General features: G+C 49.8%; 1 protein-coding gene across 1 annotated transcript in view; it reads left to right on the top strand.

Moving 5' to 3' along the window:
• LOC144593826 (TOG array regulator of axonemal microtubules protein 2-like) overlaps positions 1 to 20,509 on the top strand; it is a 57,736-nt gene that overhangs the window by 24,708 nt on the left and 12,519 nt on the right. Inside the window, exons 10-15 of the mRNA XM_078399943.1 lie at positions 4,405 to 4,510; positions 6,349 to 6,584; positions 7,529 to 7,687; positions 9,283 to 9,400; positions 11,086 to 11,198; positions 14,668 to 14,866. Coding sequence (XP_078256069.1) covers positions 4,405 to 4,510; positions 6,349 to 6,584; positions 7,529 to 7,687; positions 9,283 to 9,400; positions 11,086 to 11,198; positions 14,668 to 14,866 — 931 coding nt within the window. The remainder of the gene's footprint in view (positions 1 to 4,404; positions 4,511 to 6,348; positions 6,585 to 7,528; positions 7,688 to 9,282; positions 9,401 to 11,085; positions 11,199 to 14,667; positions 14,867 to 20,509) is intronic.

Below are 20,509 nucleotides of genomic sequence, written 5' to 3' on the forward strand. Positions count from 1 at the left end.
ATGTATATGGTGTGTGTGATGTATATAGTGCGTGATGTATATAGTGTGTGATGTATATAGTGTGTGTGTTGTATATATTGTGTGTGATGTATATAGTGTGTGATGTGTATAGTGTGTGTGATGTATATGGTGTGTGTGATGTATATAGTGTGTATGATGTGTACAGTGTGTGTGGTGTGTACACTGTGTGTGATGTATATAGTGTGTGATGTATATAGTGTGTGATGTATATAGTGTGTGATGTATATAGTGTGTGATGTATATAGTGTGTGATGTATATAGTGTGTGCGATGTATATGGTGTGTGCGATGTATACAGTGTGTGTGATGTATATAGTGTGTGATGTATATAGTGTGATGTATACAGTATGTGTGATGTATATAGTGTGTGATGTATATAATGTGTGAGATGTATATAGTGTGTGTGATGTATATAGTGTGTGTGTGTGTGATGTATATAGTGTGTATGATTGTGCAGCATATAACATATACCATGTAACACCGTGTATAATGTATAACATATAACGTATGTAGGAAAATAACTGCAGATCCAGGTTCAAATTGAAGATAGACACAAAATGCTGGAGTAACTCAGCGGGTCAGGCAGCATCTCGGGAGAGAAGGAATGGGTGGCGTTTCGGGTCGAGACCCTTCTTCATTCCTTCTCTCCCGAGATGCTGCCTGACCCGCTGCGTTACTCTAGCATTTTGTGTCCACGTATTACGTATAGTGTATGATGTATAGTGTGTATGATGTATAGTGTACATGATGTATAGTGTACATGATGTATAGTGTACATGATGTATAGTGTACATGATGTATAGTGTACATGATGTATAGTGTACATGATGTATAGTGTACATGATGTATAGTGTACATGATGTATAGTGTACATGATGTATAGTGTACATGATGTATGATGTATAGTGTACATGATGTATAGTGTACATGATGTATAGTGTACATGATGCATGATGTACATGATGTATTGTGTACATGATGTATAGTGTACATGATGTATAGTGTGAATGACAATAGACAATAGACAATAGGTGCAGGAGTAGGCCATTCAGCCCTTCGAGCCAGCACCGCCATTCAATGCGATCATGGCTGATCACTATCAATCAGTACCCCGTTCCTGCCTTCTCCCCATACCCCCTCACTCCGCTATCCTTAAGAGCTCTATCCAGCTCTCTCTTGAAAGCATCCAACGAACTGGCCTCCACTGCCTTCTGAGGCAGAGAATTCCACACCTTCACCACCCTCTGACTGAAAAAGTTCTTCCTCATCTCCGTTCTAAATGGCCTACCCCTTATTCTCAAACTGTGGCCCCTTGTTCTGGACTCCCCCAACATTGGGAACATGTTATCTGCCTCTAATGTGTCCAATCCCCTAATTATCTTATATGTTTCAATAAGATCCCCCCTCATCCTTCTAAATTCCAGTGTATACAAGCCCAATCGCTCCAGCCTTTCAACATACGACAGTCCCGCCATTCCGGGAATTAATCTAGTGAACCTACGCTGCACGCCCTCCATAGCAAGAATATCCTTCCTCAAATTTGGAGACCAAAACTGCACACAGTACTCCAGGTGCGGTCTCACCAGGGCCCGGTACAACTGTAGAAGGACCTCTTTGCTCCTATACTCAACTCCTCTTGTTACGAAGGCCAACATTCCATTGGCTTTCTTCACTGCCTGCTGAACCTGCATGCTTCCTTTCATTGACTGATGCACTAGGACACCCAGATCTCGTTGAACTCCCCCTCCTCCTAACTTGACACCATTCAGATAATAATCTGCCTTTCTATTCTTACTTCCAAAGTGAATAACCTCACACTTATCTACATTAAACTGCATCTGCCATGTATCCGCCCACTCACACAACCTGTCCAGGTCACCCTGCAGCCTTATTGCATCTTCCTCACAATTCACACTACCCCCCAACTTAGTATCATCTGCAAATTTGCTAATGGTACTTTTAATCCCTTCGTCTAAGTCATTAATGTATATCGTAAATAGCTGGGGTCCCAGCACCGAACCTTGCGGTACCCCACTGGTCACTGCCTGCCATTCCGAAAGGGACCCATTTATCCCCACTCTTTGCTTTCTGTCTGTTAACCAATTTTCTATCCATGTCAGTACCCTACCCCCAATACCATGTGCCCTAATTTTGCCCACTAATCTCCTATGTGGGACCTTGTCGAAGGCTTTCTGAAAGTCGAGGTACACCACATCCACTGACTCTCCCTTGTCAATTTTCCTAGTTACATCCTCAAAAAATTCCAGTAGATTTGTCAAGCATGATTTCCCCTTCGTAAATCCATGCTGACTCGGAACGATCCCGTTACTGCTATCCAAATGCTCAGCAATTTCGTCTTTTATAATTGACTCCAGCATTTTCCCCACCACTGATGTCAGATTAACTGGTCTATAATTACCCGTTTTCTCTCTCCCTCCTTTCTTAAAAAGTGGGATAACATTTGCTATTCTCCAATCCACAGGAACTGATCCTGAATCTATAGAACATTGAAAAATGATCTCCAATGCTTCCACTATTTCTAGAGCCACCTCCTTAAGTACTCTGGGATGCAGACCATCAGGCCCTGGGGATTTATCAGCCTTCAGTCCCATCAGTCTACCCAAAACCATTTCCTGCCTAATGTGGATTTCCTTCAGTTCCTCCATCACCCTAGGTTCTCCAGCCCCTAGAACATTTGGGAGATTGTGTGTATCTTCCTCAGTGAAGACAGATCCAAAGTAACGGTTTAACTCGTCTGCCATTTCTTTGTTCCCCATAATAAATTCCCCTGCTTCTGTCTTCAAGGGACCCACATTTGCCTTGACTATTTTTTTCCTCTTCACGTACCTAAAAAAACTTTTGCTATCCTCCTTTATATTATTGGCTAGTTTACCCTCGTACCTCATCTTTTCTCCTCGTATTGCCTTTTTAGTTAACTTTTGTTGCTCTTTAAAAGAGTCCCAATCCTCTGTCTTCCCACTCTTCTTTGCTATGTTATACTTCCTCTCCTTAATTTTTATGCTGTCCCTGACTTCCCTTGTCAGCCACAGGTGTCTCTTACTCCCCTTAGAGTCTTTCCACCTCTTTGGAATAAATTGATCCTGCAACCTCTGCATTATTCCCAGGAATACCTGCCATTGCTGTTCTACCGTCTTCCCTGCTAGGGCCTCCTTCCAATCAATTTTGGCCAGCTCCCGCCTCATGCCTCTGTAATCCCCTTTGCTATACTGCAATACCGACACTTCCGATTTTCCCTTCTGCCTTTCCATTTGCAGAGTAAAACTTATCATGTTGTGATCACTGCCTCCTAATGGCTCTTTTACCTCTAGTCCCCTTATCAGATCAGGATCATTACACAATGATGTGTGATGTATAGTGTACATGATGTATAGTGTACATGATGCATGATGTACATGGTGTATAGTGTACATGATGTATAGTGTACATGATGTGTGATGTATAGTGTACATGATGTATAGTGTACATGATGTATAGTGTACATGATGCATGAAGTACATGATGTATAGTGTACATGATGTATAGTGTACATGATGCATGAAGTACATGATGTATAGTGTACATGATGTATAGTGTACATGATGCATGATGTACATGATGTATAGTGTACATGATGTATAGTGTACATGATGCATGATGTACATGATGTATAGTGTACATGATGTATAGTGTACATGATGCATGATGTACATGATGTATAGTGTACATGATGTATAGTGTACATGATGTGTGATGTATAGTGTACATGATGTATAGTGTACATGATGTGTGATGTATAGTGTACATGATGTATAGTGTACATGATGTATAGTGTACATGATGCATGATGTACATGATGTATAGTGTACATGATGCATGATGTACATGATGTATGATGTATATTGTGCATAATGTATGATGTATAGTGTACATGATGTATAGTGTACATGATGTTTAGTGTGTATGATGTATAGTGTACATGATGTATAGTGTACGTGATGTATAGTGTACATGATGTATAGTGTACGTGATGTATAGTGTACATGATGTATAGTGTACGTGATGTATAGTGTACGTGATGTATAGTGTACATGATGTATAGTGTACGTGATGTATAGTGTACATGATGTATAGTGTACATGATGTATAGTGTACGTGATGTATAGTGTACGTGATGTATAGTGTACATGTTGTATAGTGTACATGATGTATAGTGTGTACGTTGATGTTGTAACTGTGTTGGTGCCAGGTACATGGTAATACTTTGTGTACTCTGTGCATTCTGTGCAACACCAAGGAATGTGACCTTGCCTACCGAGTTACACGCGGCTATCGAATCTCATTGAACGGCCGCTGAATGTGGTCCCGTCCTGTCCCGTCCCTGCAGGGAGATGAAGCGGCGAGGGTTGTGGAACTTGCGCCGACTGGCCCGCCTCCACCCGGACGCTCTGCTCACGAGGCTGCACGCCGTCACGCTGGCCGTGACTGACGAGGTGAGTGGACCAGCGGCTCAGGCAGCATCTCTGGAGAGAAGTGGTGACGTTTCAGTTTGAGTCCCTTCAGCCTGACATTGCCCTATTTCGGGACACATGACCATTAAATCTGCTCTCTCTTAAGAAACATAGAAACATAGAAAATAGGTGCAGGAGGAGGCCATTTGGCCCTTCGAGGCAGCACCGCCATTCATTGTGATTATGGTTGATCATCCACAATCAATAACCAGTGCCTGCCTTCTCCCCATACCCCTTGATTCCACTAGCCCCTAGAGCTCTATTTAACTCTCTTTTAAATTCATCCAGTGAATTGGCCTCCAATGCCCTCAGTGGCAGAGAATTCCACAAATTCACAACTCTCTGGGTGAAAACATTTCTTCTCACCTCAGTTTTAAATGACCTCCCCTTTATTCTTAGACTGTGGCCACTGGTTCTGGACTCCCCCAACATTGGGAACATTTTTCCTGCATCTAGCTTGTCCAGTCCTTTTATAATTTTATACGTCTCTATAAGATCCCCTCTCATCCTTCTAAACTCCAGTGAATACAAGCCCAGTCTTTCCTATCTTTCCTCATATGACAGTCCCGCCATCCCAGGGATCAATCTCGTGAACCTACGCTGCACTGCCACAATTACAAGGATGACCTTCCTCAAATTAGGAGACCAAAACTGCACACAATACTCCAGATGTGGTCTCACCAGGGCCCTATACAACTGCAGAAGGACCTCTTTACTCCGACACTGAAATCCTCTCGTTATGAAGGCCAACATGCCATTAGCTTTCTTCACTGCCTGCTGTACCTGCACGCCAACTTTCAGTAACTGGTGTACAAGGACACCCAGGTCTCGCTGCACCTCCCCCTTACCTAACCTTACCTAACCTAACTCCATTGAGATAATAATCTGCCTCCTTGCTTTTGCCGCCAAAGTGGATAACCTCACATTTATCCACCTTCTTCATCACCCCAATTCTGGCCTCTCTCCACTGGCTCCCAGTACAGTACAGAATCAACTTCAAGCTCCTTCTATTCACATACAAAGCCCTAAACGGGCTTGCCCGCCCCCCCACCATATCAAACATCTTCTACCCCACCACTCTATCTCCAGGTCCCTCAGGTCGGCCGACTTGGGGCTAGGGCGGCACGGTAGCGCAGCGGTAGAGTTGCTGCTTTACAGCGAATGCAGCACCGGAGACTCAGGTTCGATCCTGACTACGGGTGCTGCACTGTAAGGAGTTTGTACGTTCTCCCCGTGACCTGCGTGGGTTTTCTCCGAGATCTTCGGTTTCCTCCCACACTCCAAAGACGTACAGGTATGTAGGTTAATTGGCTGGGTAAATGTAAAAATTGTCCCTAGTGGGTGTAGGATAGTGTTAATGTACGGGGATCGCTGGGCGGCACGGACTTGGTGGGCCGAAAAGGCCTGTTTCCGGCTGTATGTATATGATATGATACTCACTATCCCGCGGTGTAGGCTTAAGCTCAGGGGTGCCTTTGCGGTTGCAGCTCCTAGACTGTGGAACAGCATCCCTCTCCCCATCAGAACTGCCCCCTCCATCCACTCCTTTAAGTCCAGGCTCAAAACCTATTTCTACTCCCTAGCGTTTGAGGCCCTCTGAGGGGGGCGCTGTGAACTGTTTATGTATGTGCTGTTATGTTTGTGTGTGTGTTTGTTGTTAGGTTTGTGTGTGTGTTTGTATTGTGTGTTCGTTCTTAGTACCTGCACTGACGTACAGCACTTTGGTCAACGTGGGATGTGTTTGAATGTGCTGTACTAGTAAGATGGCCTTGATTTGCCTTGGTGAAGTGCGACTGTGTCTCTCTGTCTCTCACCCCCAGGTTGCCAACCTGCGCTCCAAGGTTGCCCGCTCGGCCATCTTGACCCTGGGACACCTCTTCTCGCAGCTGAGGAGGAGCATGGACCAGGAGGTGGAGCCGGTGGCCAGGATCCTGCTCCACAAGGCCGGCGACTCCAACGAGTTCATCCGAGAGGAGGCGGTCAGAGCACTGTCGGCCGTGATGCAGAGCGCCAGCCCGGCCCGGGTGCTGACCGCCCTCATCGCAGGCGGCTCCAAGTAAGGGCGTGGGCCAGCTGGCTGCCGAGACATCATCATAATAATAATAACGACCAAGTGGACACGTTGGGCGGGGGTGGGGTTGGGGGTGGGGGTGGGGGTGGGGGTGGGGCGGGGTTGGGGGCGGGGGTGGGGGTTGGGTTGGTTTGGGTATAATTTAGGTTAAGTTTTGTTTGGGTGTTATTTGGACGAGCAAACCAAATGCTCCGTCCTTCTTTTCAACATAGGAGAGGTTTAGAGGGACGCTAGACCAAGTGGACCCGTTGGGCCCAAACCTCTCCTGCATTGGATTGGGCCCCCCCTCCCTCTCCACTCCCTCCCCCTCCCTCCTCTCCCCCTCCCTCCTCTCCTCCTCCCCCACTCCCCCTCCCCCACTCCCCCACTCCCCTCCTCTACTCCCCCACTCCACTCCCCCACTCCACTCCCCTCCCCCACTCCACTCCCCCACTCCCCTCCCCCACTCCCCTCCCCCTTCCTCCCTCCCTCCCTCCTCCCCACCTCCCCCACTCCCCACTCCCCCACTCCCCTCCTCCACTCCCCTCCCCCACTCTCCCACTCCACTCCCCTCCCCCACTCCCCTCCCCCACCCCCCTCCCCCACTCCCCTCCCCCTTCCCCCCTCCCCCACTCCCCTCCCCCACTCCCCTCCCCCATTCCCCTCCCTCCCTCCCTCCCTCCCTCATTGGTCGACATGTTGGGCCCAAGGTCCAGTTTCCATGCTGGATGCCTCTATCACTCCATGTTAGCACGGACATAGCGGGCCGAAGGTCCTGTTACTGTGCTTTGTGACTATGCTAGCAGAGACAGAGAGGGCCGAAGGGCCTGTTTCCAGGCTGCAAGACTGTGTTGGCACGGACAGGGCAGGCTTGATGGGCCTGATTGAGTGCTGCACTGCTCTACGTTCTACGTTAACACCCTCACCCATCTCTCTCTCTCTCTGCCCAGCCACCGCAACTCGACGGTTCGCAAGTGCGCCGCTGAAAACCTGCTGGTGGCGGTGGAGCACGTGGGGGCCGACAGGCTGCTGACCGGGAGGAGGGAACTGGTGGACCAGTTGGTGCAGTCCGTGGTGAAGTTCTCCCAGGACGGGAACCAGGAGACAAGGTGCCAGCAGACCCCGGGGTGGACGGGCGTGGGGGGGGGATGGGGGGGGGGGGGGGGACACACACACACACAGGGGGAAGTGACACACAGCAAATGGCCAGAATCCTGAATCTCAGAGTCATTACAATGATAGACAATAGGTGCAGGAGGAGGCCATTCGGCCCTTCGAGCCAGCACCACCTTTCAATGTGATCATGGCTGATCATTCTCAATCAGTACCCCGTTCCTGCCTTCTCCCCATACCCCCTGACTCCGCTATCCTTAAGAACTCTATCTAGCTCTCTCTTGAATGCATTCAGAGAATTGGCCTCCACTGCCTTCTGAGGCAGAGAATTCCACAGATTCACAACTCTCTGACTGAAAAAGTTTTTCCTCATCTCAGTTCTCACGGTGGCGCAGCAGTAGAGTTGCTGCCCGGGTAGAGACCCGGGTTCCATCCCCACTACGGCCGCTGTCCATACGGAGTTTGTACGTTCTCCCCGTGACCTGCGTGGGTTTTCTCCGGTTGCTCCGGTTTCCTCCCACACTCCAAAGATGTACAGGTTTGTAGGTTAATTGACTTCTGTAAATTCCCCCTAGTGTGTAGGATAGAACTAGTGTTTAGAAACATAGAAACATAGAAACGTAGAAACATAGAAAACAGGTGCAGGAGGAGGCCATTTGACCCTTCGAGCCAGCACCGCCATTCATTGTGATCATGGCTGATCATCCACAATCAGTAACCCGTGCCTGCCTTCTCCCCATATCCCTTGATTCCACTAGCCCCTAGAGCTCTATCTAACTCTCTTTTAAATCCATCCAGTGATTTGGCCTCCACTGCCCTCTGCGGCAGAGAATTCCACAAATTCACAACTCTCTGGGTGAAAAAGGTCCTTCTCACCTCAGTTTTAAATGGCCTCCCCTTTATTCTTAGACTGTGTGGCCCCTGGTTCTGGACTCCCCCAACATTGGGAACATTTATCCTGCATCTAGTTTGTCCAGTCCTTTTATAATTTTATGCGTCTCTATAAGATCCCCTCTCATTCTTCTAAACTCCAGTGAATACAAGCCTAGTGTGATCATTGGTCGGCAAGGACTTGGTGGGCTGAAGGGCCTGTTTCCCACACTGTCTCGAAATTAAACTACGGAAGTGAAAGAGGCCAATCAGCTCCATGTTTCCGCCAACCGTGATCGCCTTTCACCACAGCATGCAAAATAAAGCTTTTCACCATACCTCAGTACATAGTTTAGTTTAGAGATACAGCACGGAAACAGGCCCTTTCGGCCGACCGGGTCCGCGCCGACCAGCGATCCCCGCACACTAACACTATCCTGCACACTAGGGACAATTTTTACATTTATCAAGCCATTTAACCTACAAACCTGCACGTCTTTGGAGTGTGGGAGGAAACCGAAGATCTCGGAGAAAACCCACGCAGGTCACGGGGAGAACGTACAAACTCCGTACAGACGGCGCCCGTAGTCGGGATGGAACCCGTGTCTCCGGCGCTGCATTCGCTGTAAGGCAGCAACTCTACCGCTGCGCCACCGTGACCGCCTGAAATGCGGCCCATGCAGCAATAATAAACTAAGCCCAAGTCTTGTTGTCGTGTCAGGTTCTATGGGAGGAAGGTGCTGAACATTTTGGTATTCCACGCAGAGTTTGGGGGATATCAGGATCGCTCCATCCTGCCTCCGGATGTCCACTGTATTATCTCAGCCATCAAACAGACGGTGAGTCTTGTCCCGTTAACTGCTGAACTAACACTGAGCTCATACATAATTCAGTCCAAGAGAACACTCCAATACAAGAGGGTACCTTTTAGAGGGACACTAGACCAAGTGGACCCGTTGGGCCCAAACCTCTCCTGCATTGGTGCAGCACCCTCTCCTCCCCCCCTCCCCTTCCTCCCCTCCTCACCTCCCCTTCCTCCCCTCCTCACCTCCCCTTCCCCTCTCCCCCCACTCCCTCCCCTCTTCCCCCCGCCTCCCCCTCCCCCTCCCTCCAGCACCGCCATTCACTGTGATCATGGATGATCATCCACAATCAGTAACCCGTTCCATTCAGAGAATTGGCCTCCACTGCCTTCTGAGGCAGTGAATTCCACAGATTCACAACTCTCTGGGTGAAAAAGTTTTTCCTCATCTCCGTTCTAAATGGCCTACCACTTATTCTTAAACTGTGGCCCCTTGTTCTGGACTCCCCCAACATGTTTCCCACCTCTAACGTGTCCAACCCCTTAATAATCTTATATGTTTCAATAGGATCCCCTCTCATCCTTCTAAATTCCAGTGTATACAAGCCTAGTCGCTCCAGTCTTTCAACATGTGAACGGGTTATTATTGTTTGGCCAAAGGGCCACTTTCTCTGCTGTATCTCAAAAATAAATTAAATAGGACTGGCGTGAACAGGTGATCGATGGTTGGTGCGGACTCAGTGGGCTGAACGCCCAGTTTCCATGCTGTATCTCCAAACTAAAATAAACGAAACTAAACTAAACAAAACTAAACGGATCTTATAGAAACTTACAAAATTCTTAAGGGGTTGGACAGGCTAGATGCAGGAAGATTGTTCCCGATGTTGGGGAAGTCCAGAACAAGGGGTCACAGTTTAAGGATAAGGGGGAAGTCTTTTAGGACCGAGATGAGAAAGTATTTTCTTCACACAGAGTGGTGAATCTGTGGAATTCTCTGCCACAGAAGGTAGTTGAGGCCAGTTCATTGGCTATATTTAAGAGGGAGTTAGATGTGGCCCTTGTGGCTAAAGGGATCAGGGGGTATGGAGAGAAGGCAGGTACGGGATACTGAGTTGGATGATCAGCCATGATCATATTGAATGTCGGTGCAGGCTCGAAGGGCCGAATGGCCTACTCCTGCACCTATTTCTATGTTTCTGTGTAAACGCTAGTGATGGGCGTGATATCTTCAGGGAAGCTGATGACTATCCTTCTCCAGGCATTTAAGAGAGAGTTCTGTCAAATCTTTGTCTCAGTATGTCCTAGATAAATCAAACTGCCTGAGGTAGACAAAACCTACTTGCCTGAGCTTCTCTACAGTGTATGGGCGGCACGGTGGCGCAGCGGTAGAGTTGCCGCCTTACAGCGAATGCAGCGCCGGAGACACGGGTTCCATCCTGACTACGGGTGCTGTCTGTACGGAGTTTGTACGTTCTCCCCGTGACCTGCGTGGGTTTTCTCCAAGATCTCCTGTTTCCTTCCACACTCCAAAGACGTGCAGGTTTGTAGGTTAATTGGCTTCTGGAAATTGTACCATGTCCCTAGTGGGTGTAGGATAGTGTGTAGCCAGTGTACGAGGTGATTGGGCTGGTCGGTGCGGACTTGGTGTGGACTGAAGGGCCTGTTTCCGTGCTGTATCTCTAAAGCAAACTAAACTAAACTAGTGTCTTTATTGTCATTCAGGGACTTCAAGATGCTGCTTTGGATCTTCCCTCTCCAAAGGACGGAAGGCCAAGGGTGAGCAGCACCCATGGGTGCTCACCAAATGCTCAGGAGGATGTGCTCACCACAGCAAGGTGACTGACAACTAGAGCCTGGACCAAGCGTGGTGTACTGGTGTAATGAGACTTTCTGTCTGTAAGGAGTTTATACGTTCTCCCTCTGACTGCCTGGGCTTGAAAATGTTTAGTTTAGTTTAGTTTAGAGATACGGCACGGAAACAGGCCCCTTTCGGCCCACCGGGTCCGCGCCGACCAGCGATCCCCGCACACTAACACTATCCTACACCCACTAGGGACAATTTTTACATTTACCCAGCCAATTAACCTACAAACTTGCACGTCTTTGGAGTGTGGGAGGAAACCGAAGATCTCGGAGAAAACCAACGCAGGTCACGGGGGAGAACGTACAAACTCCGTACAGACGGCACCCGTAGTCGGGATGGAACCCGGGTCTCCGGCGCTGCATTCGCTGTAAGGCAGCAACTCTACCGCTGCGCCACCGTGCCGCATAGCTTTAGATGAGAGGAGACAACATTTAAAGGAGATGAGCGGGGCGAGTTTCTTTTACACAGAGGGTGGTGGGGGCTTGGAACGCACTGTGGTGGGAGGCAGGCGCGATAGTGGCGTTTAAGAGGGCTTTGGATGGGCGCATGGATGTGCAGGCAATGGAGGGATATGGATCACGTGCAGGCAGATGAGAGAGGTTTATCTTGGCATCCTACTCATCACAGACGTTGTGGGCCAAAGGGTCTGTTCCTGTGCTGTGTTTCTGTAGTTTCCACAAAGAACACAAGAAAATAAGAGCAACAGTAGTCATCAGACCCTCAAAGCCATTCACTGTGATTGTGGCTGATACACACTGACCTCAACTCCTCGAGGTTTAGTTTAGAGATACAGCGCGGGAAGCGGGCCCTTCGGCCCACCGAGTCCGTGCTGACCAGCGATCTCCCAGTACACTAGCACTATCCTACACACTAGGGACAATTTACAATTTTACTGAAGCCAATTAACAGGTGGCGCAGCGGTAGAGTTGCTGCCTTACAGTGAATGCAGCGCCGGAGACCCGGGTTCCATCCCGACTACGGGCGCTGTCTGTACGGAGTTTGTACGTTCTCCCCGTGACCTGTGTGGGTTTTCTCCGAGATCTTCGGTTTCCTCCCACACTCCAAAGACATACAGGTTTGTAGGTTAATTGGCTTGGTAAATGTAAAAATTGTCCCTAGTGGGTGTAGGATAGTGTTAGTGTGCGGGGATCGCTGGGCGGCGCTCGGACTCGGTGGGCCGAAGGGCCTGTTTCGGCGCTGTATCTGTAAACTAAACTAAACTTGCAAACCTGCACGTCTTTAGAGTGTGGGAGGAAACCGGAGCACCCGGAGAAAACCCACGCAGGTCACGGGTGAGAACGTGCAAACTCCATACAGACAGCACCTGTAGTCGGGATGGAACCCGGGCCTCTGGCGCTGTGAGGCAGCAACTCTACCGCTGCGCCACCAAGCTGCTAGTGGACGGAAATGATTCTCTGCCCCACGCACACGTTTGACCGGAAGCCCCAAACGGTTTGTGTTTTCTCAGCATGGATAGCTGCAAAGCTTAATGTAAATGACAATCGGACTGTCTGGGTGCTGTCTGTATGGAGTTTGCACGCTCTCCTGGGTTCCATCCTGACTATGGGTGCTGTCTGTACGGAGTTTGCACGCTCTCCCGGGTTCCATCCCGACTACGGGTGCTGTCGGTGTACAGTTTTCTCCGGGTGCTCTGGTTCCCTCCCACATTCCACAGATGTGCGGGTTTGGAGGCTAATTGGCTTCTGTAGAAAGACTCTAGCGTGCGGGAAAGAACTAGTGTGGTCACTGGTCGGCGCGGACTCAGTGGGCCGAAAGGCCTGTTTCCGCGCTGTATCGCTAAACGAAACTAAACATCCCTAGGACGTGCAGGTTTGCAGGTTAATTGGCCTCTGTAAATTTCCCCTGGTGTGTAGGGAGTGGATGCAAAGAACTGGTGTGAACGGGTGGTCGCTGGTCGCTGGTCGGCGCGGACTCAGTGGGGCCGAAGGGCCTGGTTCCACGTTGTAGCTCTGAACTGTGACCACGTGGGTTTCCTCCGGGCGCTCCGGTTTCCACTCCCATTCCAAAGTCGTGCGGGTTTGTGGGTTGATTGGCTTCTGTAAATTGTCTCCAGTGTCGGGTAGAAGTAGTGTATTGGGTGATCGCTGTTTGGCGTGAACTCAGCGGGCCAAAGGTATTATTTCCATGCTGCATCTCCAAAAACTTAACTGAAACTGAAAAGAAAAACCTTGGTCTAGGCTCGTAGACGTTGTGGGTCGAAGGGCCTGTTGTTTTGCTGTAGTGTTCTATAGTATAATGTCGTTCATTGGTCCTTGTTCATTATCCCACTTACGCATCCATTCCCTGCACCGCTGGGCGCAATTTACGGAGGACAATGAACTTACAAACCCGCACACTTTAGGAGCACTGTGAGCAGTTTGGGCCCCATATCTGAGGAAGGATGTGCTGGCTCTGGAGAGGGTCCAGAGGAGGTTTACAACAATGATCCCAGGAATGAGTGGGTTAACATATGATGAGCGTTTGTCGGCACTGGGCCTGTACTCGCTGGAGTTTAGAAGTTTGAGGGGGGGCCTCATTGAAACGTACAGAATAGTGAAAGGCCTGGATAGAGTGGATGTGGAGAGGATGTTTCCACTAGTGGGAGAGTCCAGGACCAGAGGGCACAGCCTCAGAATAAAATGGAGACGAGGAGGAATTCCTTTAGTCAGAGGGTGGTGAATCTGTGGAATTCATTGCCACAGACGGCTGTGGAGGCCGAGTCAGTGGATATTTTTAAGGCGGAGATTGACAGGTTCTTGATTAGTGCGGGTGTCAGGGGTTATGGGGAGATGGCAGGAGAATGGGGTTTAGTTTAGTTTGGAGATAGAGCGTGGAAACAGGTCCTTCGGCCCACTGGGTCCGCTCCGACCAGCAATCCCCGCACACTAACACTATCCTAGGTATTTATTTCACAAGATGCTGGAGTAACTCAGCAGGTCAGGCAGCATCACAGGAGAGAAGGAATGGGTGACGTTTCGGGTCGAGACCCTTCTTCAGACCTCAAACGTCACCCATTCCTTCTCTCCTGTGATGCTGCCTGACCTGACAGCATTTTGTGAAATAAATACCTTCGATTTGTACCAGCATCTGCAGTTATTTTCTTAACACTATCCTACACCCACTAGGGACAATTGTTTTACATTTACCAAGCCAATTAACCTACAAACCTGCAGTCTTTGGAGTGTGGGAGGAAACCGAAGATCTCGGGGAAAAACCCACGCAGGTCACGGGAGAACGTACAAACTCCGTACAGACGGCGCCCGTAGTCGGGATGGAACCCGGGTCTCCGGCGCTGTGAGGCAGCAACTCTACCGCTGCGCCACCGTGCCGAGTTAGGAGGGAGAGATAGATCAGCCACAGTTGAATGGCAGAGTAGACCTGATGGGCCGAATGGCCCAATCCTGCACCTGTCACATGCGACGTTACTCTTCTCTCTGCAGGGCAGGGCTGGACACCCCACGGCAGCCAAGGCTGGGTCCTCCGCAGGCCAGCGCACGGAGCCTAGAGGCGGTGGAGCAGGTGAGGCAGCTGAACAAGATGCTGACAGCCAAGGAGTTCCAGGAGAGGATGCGAGGCATTTCACTGCTGCTGCAGCTGTGTGAGACCAACCCCAGGTTCCTCACCTCCAATATCATCGACGTACGTTTACTTTAGTTTAGAGATACAGCGCGGAAACAGGCCCTTCAGCCCACCGGGTCAGCGCCGCCCAGCGATCCCCGCACACTAACACTATCCTACACCCACTAGGGACAATTTACACATGCACCAAGCCAATTAACCTACAAACCTGCACGTCTTTGGAGTGTGGGAGGAAACCGAAGATCTCGGAGAAAAACCCACGCAGGTCACGGGGAGAACGTACAAACTCCGTACAGACGGCGCCCGTAGTCGGGATGGAACCTGGGGTCTCCGGCGCTGCGAGGCAGCAACTCTACTGCTGCGCCACCGTGACCGCCCAAGTCTGCACACTGTCTCTTTCCGTGTCATAAAACGGAATTGTAGATGCTGCTTTATACCAAAGATAGACACAAAATGAAGAAGGTCACCACCCGAAACGTCACCCATCCATGTTCTCCAGAGATGCTGCCTGACCCGCTGAGTTACTCCAGCGCTTGGTCTCATTTACTGTGACGCTCCCTATTGTTGACAGCAGGTGAAGCGAAGCCACAAGCTGTTTACATAGAAACATAGCAAATAGGTGCAGGAGGAGGCCATTCGGCCCATCGAGCCAGCACCGCCATTCATTGTGATCCACGGCTGATCATCCACAATCAGTAACCCGTGCCTGCCTTCTCCCCCATATCCCTTGATTCCACTAACCCCTAGAGCTCTATCTAACTCTCTCTTAAATTCATCCAGTGAATTGGCCTCCACTGCCCTCTGTGGCAGAGAATTCCACAAATTCACAACTCTGGGTGAAAAAGTTTGCTGGTGGAATTTGTCTTCCTCTGGGCAGCTTTGTCCTGGGGTGAACCTGTTAGGGCCCAGGCATTGTTTTTTTATGGTAGTCCCCACAGATGCACTGGGAAGCTCCGTGAAGCCACCACAAAGAATGTGTGGGGAAGGACGGCCATCTGAGGCAGTGCAGCGGAGGTTTACTAGGTTAATTCCCAGAATGGGTATTAATAGTGAGGTTGCAAGATGGATTCAACAATGGCTGAATGGGAGATACCAGAGGGTAACGGTTGACAATTGTATGTCAGGTTGGAGGCCAGTGTCTAGTGGAGTGCCCCAAGGATCTGTGTTGGGTCCACTGTTGTTTGTCATTTACATTAATGATCTGGATGATGGTGTGGCAAATTGGATTAGTAAATATGCAGATGATACTAAGATAGGTGGAGTAGTTGATAGTGAGGTAGATTTTCAAAGTCTACAGAGAGACTTGGGCCTTTTGGAAGGGTGGGCTGAAAGATGGCAGATGGAGTTTAATGCTGATAAGTGTGAGGTGCTGCATTTTGGTAGGACAAATCAAAATAGGACGTACAGGGTAAATGGTAGGGAATTGAGGAATGCAGTGGAACAGAGGGATCTGGGAATAACTGTGCATTGTTCCCTGAAGGTGGAATCTCATGTGGATAGGGTGGTGAAGAAGGCGTTTGGTATGCTTGCCTTTATAAATCAGAGCATCGAGTATAGAAGTTGGGATGTAATGTTGAAATTGTACAGGGCATTGGTGAGGCCGAATCTGGAGTATGGTGTGCAGTTCTGGTCGCCAGGTTGTAGGAAGGATGTCGACAAAATGGAGAGGGTACAGAGGAGATTTACTAGAATGTTGCCTGGGTTTCAGCACTTGGGCTACAGAGAGAGGTTGAACAGGTTGGGTCTTTATTCTTTGGAGCGTAGAAGGTTGAGGGGGGACTTGATAGAGGTTTTTAAAATTATGAGAGGGACGGACAGAGTTGACGTGGGTAGGCTTTTCCCTTTGAGAGTGGGGAAGATTCCAACAAGGGGACATAGCTTCAGAATTGAGGGACAAAGGTTTAGGGGTAACATGAGGGGGAACTTCTTTACTCAGAGGGTTGTGGCTGTATGGAATGGGCTTCCGGTGGAAGTGGTGGAGGCTGGCTCGATTTTATTATTTAAGAGTAAATTGGATAGGTATATGGATAGGAGGGGATTGGAGGGTTATGGTCTGAGTGCAGGTAGATGAGACTAGGTCAGAGAGAATGGTCGGCGTGGACTGGTAGGGCCGGACAGGCCTGTTTCCATGCTGTAGTTGTTATATGTTATATGTTATATGTTAATGGCGGGACTGTCGTATGTTGAAAGACTGGAGCGACTAGGCTTGTATACACTGGAATTTAGAAGGATGAGAGGTGATCTTATCGAAACATATAAGATTATTAAGGGGTTGGACAAGTTAGAGGCAGGAAACATGTTCCCAATGTTGGGGGAGTCCAGAACCGGGGGCCACAGTTTAAGAATAAGGGGTAGGCCATTTAGAACGGAGATGAGGAAAACTTTTTCAGTCAGAGAGTTGTAAATCTGTGGAATTCTCTGCCTCAGAAGGCAGTGGAGGCCAATTATCTGAATGCATTCAAGATAGAGCTAGATAGAGCTCTTAAGGATAGCGGAGTCAGGGGGTATGGGGAGAAGGCAGGAACGGGGTACTGATTGTGGATGATCAGCCATGATCACATTGAATGGTGGTGCTGCCTCGAAGGGCCGAATGGCCTCCTCCTGCACCCTATTGTCTATTGTCTATTGTCTATTGTCTTGAACCCTGCCTCACTGGACACCCACTCAGTACTACGCTTATCCCCGCACTTGTGATGTATCGCTTGGAACAATAACCACAATGGAGCAAGTAATTTAACAGTAGTTCGCTAATTTGCTTAGAATTTGAAACATCCACGTTAAATATCCATCCATCTTATAGAGACGTATAAAATTATAAAAGGACTGGACAAGCCAGATGCAGGAAAAATGTTCCCAATGTTGGGGGAGTCCAGAACCAAGGGCCACAGTCTAAGAATAAAGGGGAGGCCTTTTAAAATTGAGATGAGAAGAAACGTTTTCACCCAGAGAGTTGTGAATTTGTGGAATTCTCTGCCACAGAGGGCATTGGAGGCCAATTCACTGGATGAATTTAAAAGAGAGTTAGATAGAGCTGTAGGGGCTAGTGGAATCAAGTGATATGGGGAGAAGGCAGGCACGGGTTACTGATTGTGGATGATCAGCCATGAGCACAGTGAATGGCAGTGCTGGCTCGAAGGGCCGAATGGCCTCCTCCTGCACCTATTTTATATCTATAAAATCTATGTTAACTCACATAAAATGGCAGATAGACACAAAATGCTGGAGTAACTCAGCGGGTCAGGCCTGCATCTCTGGAGAGGAGGAATGGGTCAAGTTTCGGGGTCGAGACCCTTCTCCAGACTGAGAGTTGGGAGAGGGAAACGAGAGATGGCTGCAGCATTTCAGAGTGTGTCGTACACGCAAGATGCCGGCAAGCATGTGCGGACGTTAACCGTTCTGGACGGTACAGTATCTTATTAAAAATTAATGGTATTGACACATAGAGTCATAGAGTGATACAGTGTGGAAACAGGCCCTTCATAGAGTCACAGAGTGATACAGTGTGGAAACAGGCCCTTCATAGAGTCACAGAGTGATACAGTGTGGAAACAGGCCCTTCATGGAGTCATAGACAATAGACAATAGGTGCAGGAGTAGGCCATTCAGCCCTTCAAGCCAGCACCGCCATTCAATGCGATCATGGCTGATCACTCTCAATCAGTACCCCGTTCCTGCCTTCTCCCCATACCCCCTCACTCCGCTATCCTTAAGAGCTCTACCCAGCTCTCTCTTGAAAGCATCCAACGAACTGGCCTCCACTGCCTTCTGAGGCAGAGAATTCCACACCTTCACCACTTTCTGACTGAAAAAGTTCTTCCTCATCTCCGTTCTAAATGGCCTACCCCTTATTCTTAAACTGTGGCCCCTTGTTCTGGACTCCCCCAAAATTGGGAACATGTTTCCTGCCTCTAATGTGTCCAATCCCCTAATTATCTTATACGTTTCAATAAGATCCCCCCTCATCCTTCTAAATAGAGTTATACAGCACGGAAACAGGCCCTTCGGCCCAACTCGCCCACACCGGCCAACAATATCCCAGCTACACTAGTCCCACCTGCCTGCGTTTGGTCCATATCCCTCCAAACCTGTCCTATCCATATACCTGTCTAACTGTTTCTTAAACGTTGGGATTGTCCCAGCCTCAACTACCTCCTCTGGCAGCTTGTTCCATACACCCACCACCCTCTGTGTGAAAAAGTTACCCCTCGGATTCCTATTAAATCTTTTCCCCTTCACCTTGAACCTATGTCCTCTGGTCCTCGATTCCCCTACTCTGGGCAAGAGACTCTGTGGCATCTAACATGGTGAGGGAATGTGTGTTGAGGAGGGGGGCACAGTGGTGCGGCAGTAGAGTTGCAGCCTCACACCCCGAGACCCGGTTTGATCTACGGGTGCTGTCTGTACGGAGTTTGCACGTTCTCCCCGTGACGGCGTGGGTTTCCCCCCACACACCAAAGACGTGCGGGTTCGTAGGTCAATTAGAATGGTAACTTGACCTTTGTGTGCAGGGAGTGGATGCAAAAGTGGGCTAATGTCGAACTAGTGGTGAACGGGCATTTGTTGGTCAGTATGAACTCGGTGGGCCGAAGAGCCTGTTTGCCCGCATTATCTCGAATAAGATGTGCAAGGCAATTTTTTTTACACAGAGGGTGTTGAGTGTCTGGAATGTGCTGGTGTGTGTGTGTGTGTGTGTGTGTGTGTGGGTGTGTGTGTGTGTGTGTGTGGGGTGTGTGTGTGTGTGTGTGTGGGGTGTGTGTGTGTGTGTGTGTGTGTGTGTGTGTTTGTGTGTGTTTGTGTGTACGTGTGTGGGGTATGTGTGTGTGGGGTGTGTGTGTGTGTGGGGTGTGTGTGTGTGTGTGTGTGTGTGGGGGGGGGGTGTGTGTGTGTGTGGGGTGTGTGTGTGTGTGTGGGGTGTGTGTGTGTGTGTGTGTGTGGGGGGGGTGTGTGTGTGTGTGGGGGGGTGTGGGTGTGTGTGGGGGTGTGTGTGTGTGTGGGGGGGGGTGTGTGTGGGGTGTGTGTGTGTGTGTGTGGGGGGGGTGTGTGGGGGGGGGGGGGTGGGGTGTGTGTGTGTGTGTGTGGGGTGTGTGTGTGTGTGTGTGTGTGTGGGGGGTGTGTGTGTGGGGTGTGTGTGTGTGTGGGGGGGGTGTGGGGTGTGTGTGTGTGTGTGTAGGGGGTGTGTGTGGGGGGGTGGGGTGTGTGTGTGTGTGTGGTGTGTGTGTGTGGGGGGGTGTGTGTGTGGGGGGTGTGTGTGTGGGGGGGGTGTGGGGTGTGTGTGTGTGTGTGGGGGGGGGGGTGTGGTGTGTGTGTGTGGGGGGTGTGTGTGTGTGTGGTGTGTGTGTGGGGGGGGGGGTGTGTGCGTGGTGTGTGTGTGTGTGGGGAGTGTGTGTGTGTGTGTGGGGGGGGTGTGTGTGGGGGGTGTGTGTGGGGGGTGTGTGTGTGGGGGGGGTGTGTGTGGGGTGGGTGTGTGTGGGGGGTGTTGTGTGGTGGGTGTGTGTGGGGGGGGTGTGTGTGTGTGGGGTGTGTGTGGGGGGGTGTGTGTGTGGGTGGGTGTGTGTGGGGTGGGGGGGTGTGTGTGGGGGGTGTGTGGGTGGGGGGTGTTGTGTGTGGGGGGGGGGGGGGGTGTGGTGTGTGTGTGTGTGGGGGGGGTGATAATGGTGGTGGTGGTGGAGGCAGATTAATTGGCCCTCTTGTAAAATTGGCCCC

Source organism: Rhinoraja longicauda, chromosome 5 (genome assembly GCF_053455715.1).
Source record: "Rhinoraja longicauda isolate Sanriku21f chromosome 5, sRhiLon1.1, whole genome shotgun sequence".
NCBI classification, from domain to species: Eukaryota; Metazoa; Chordata; class Chondrichthyes; order Rajiformes; family Arhynchobatidae; genus Rhinoraja; species Rhinoraja longicauda.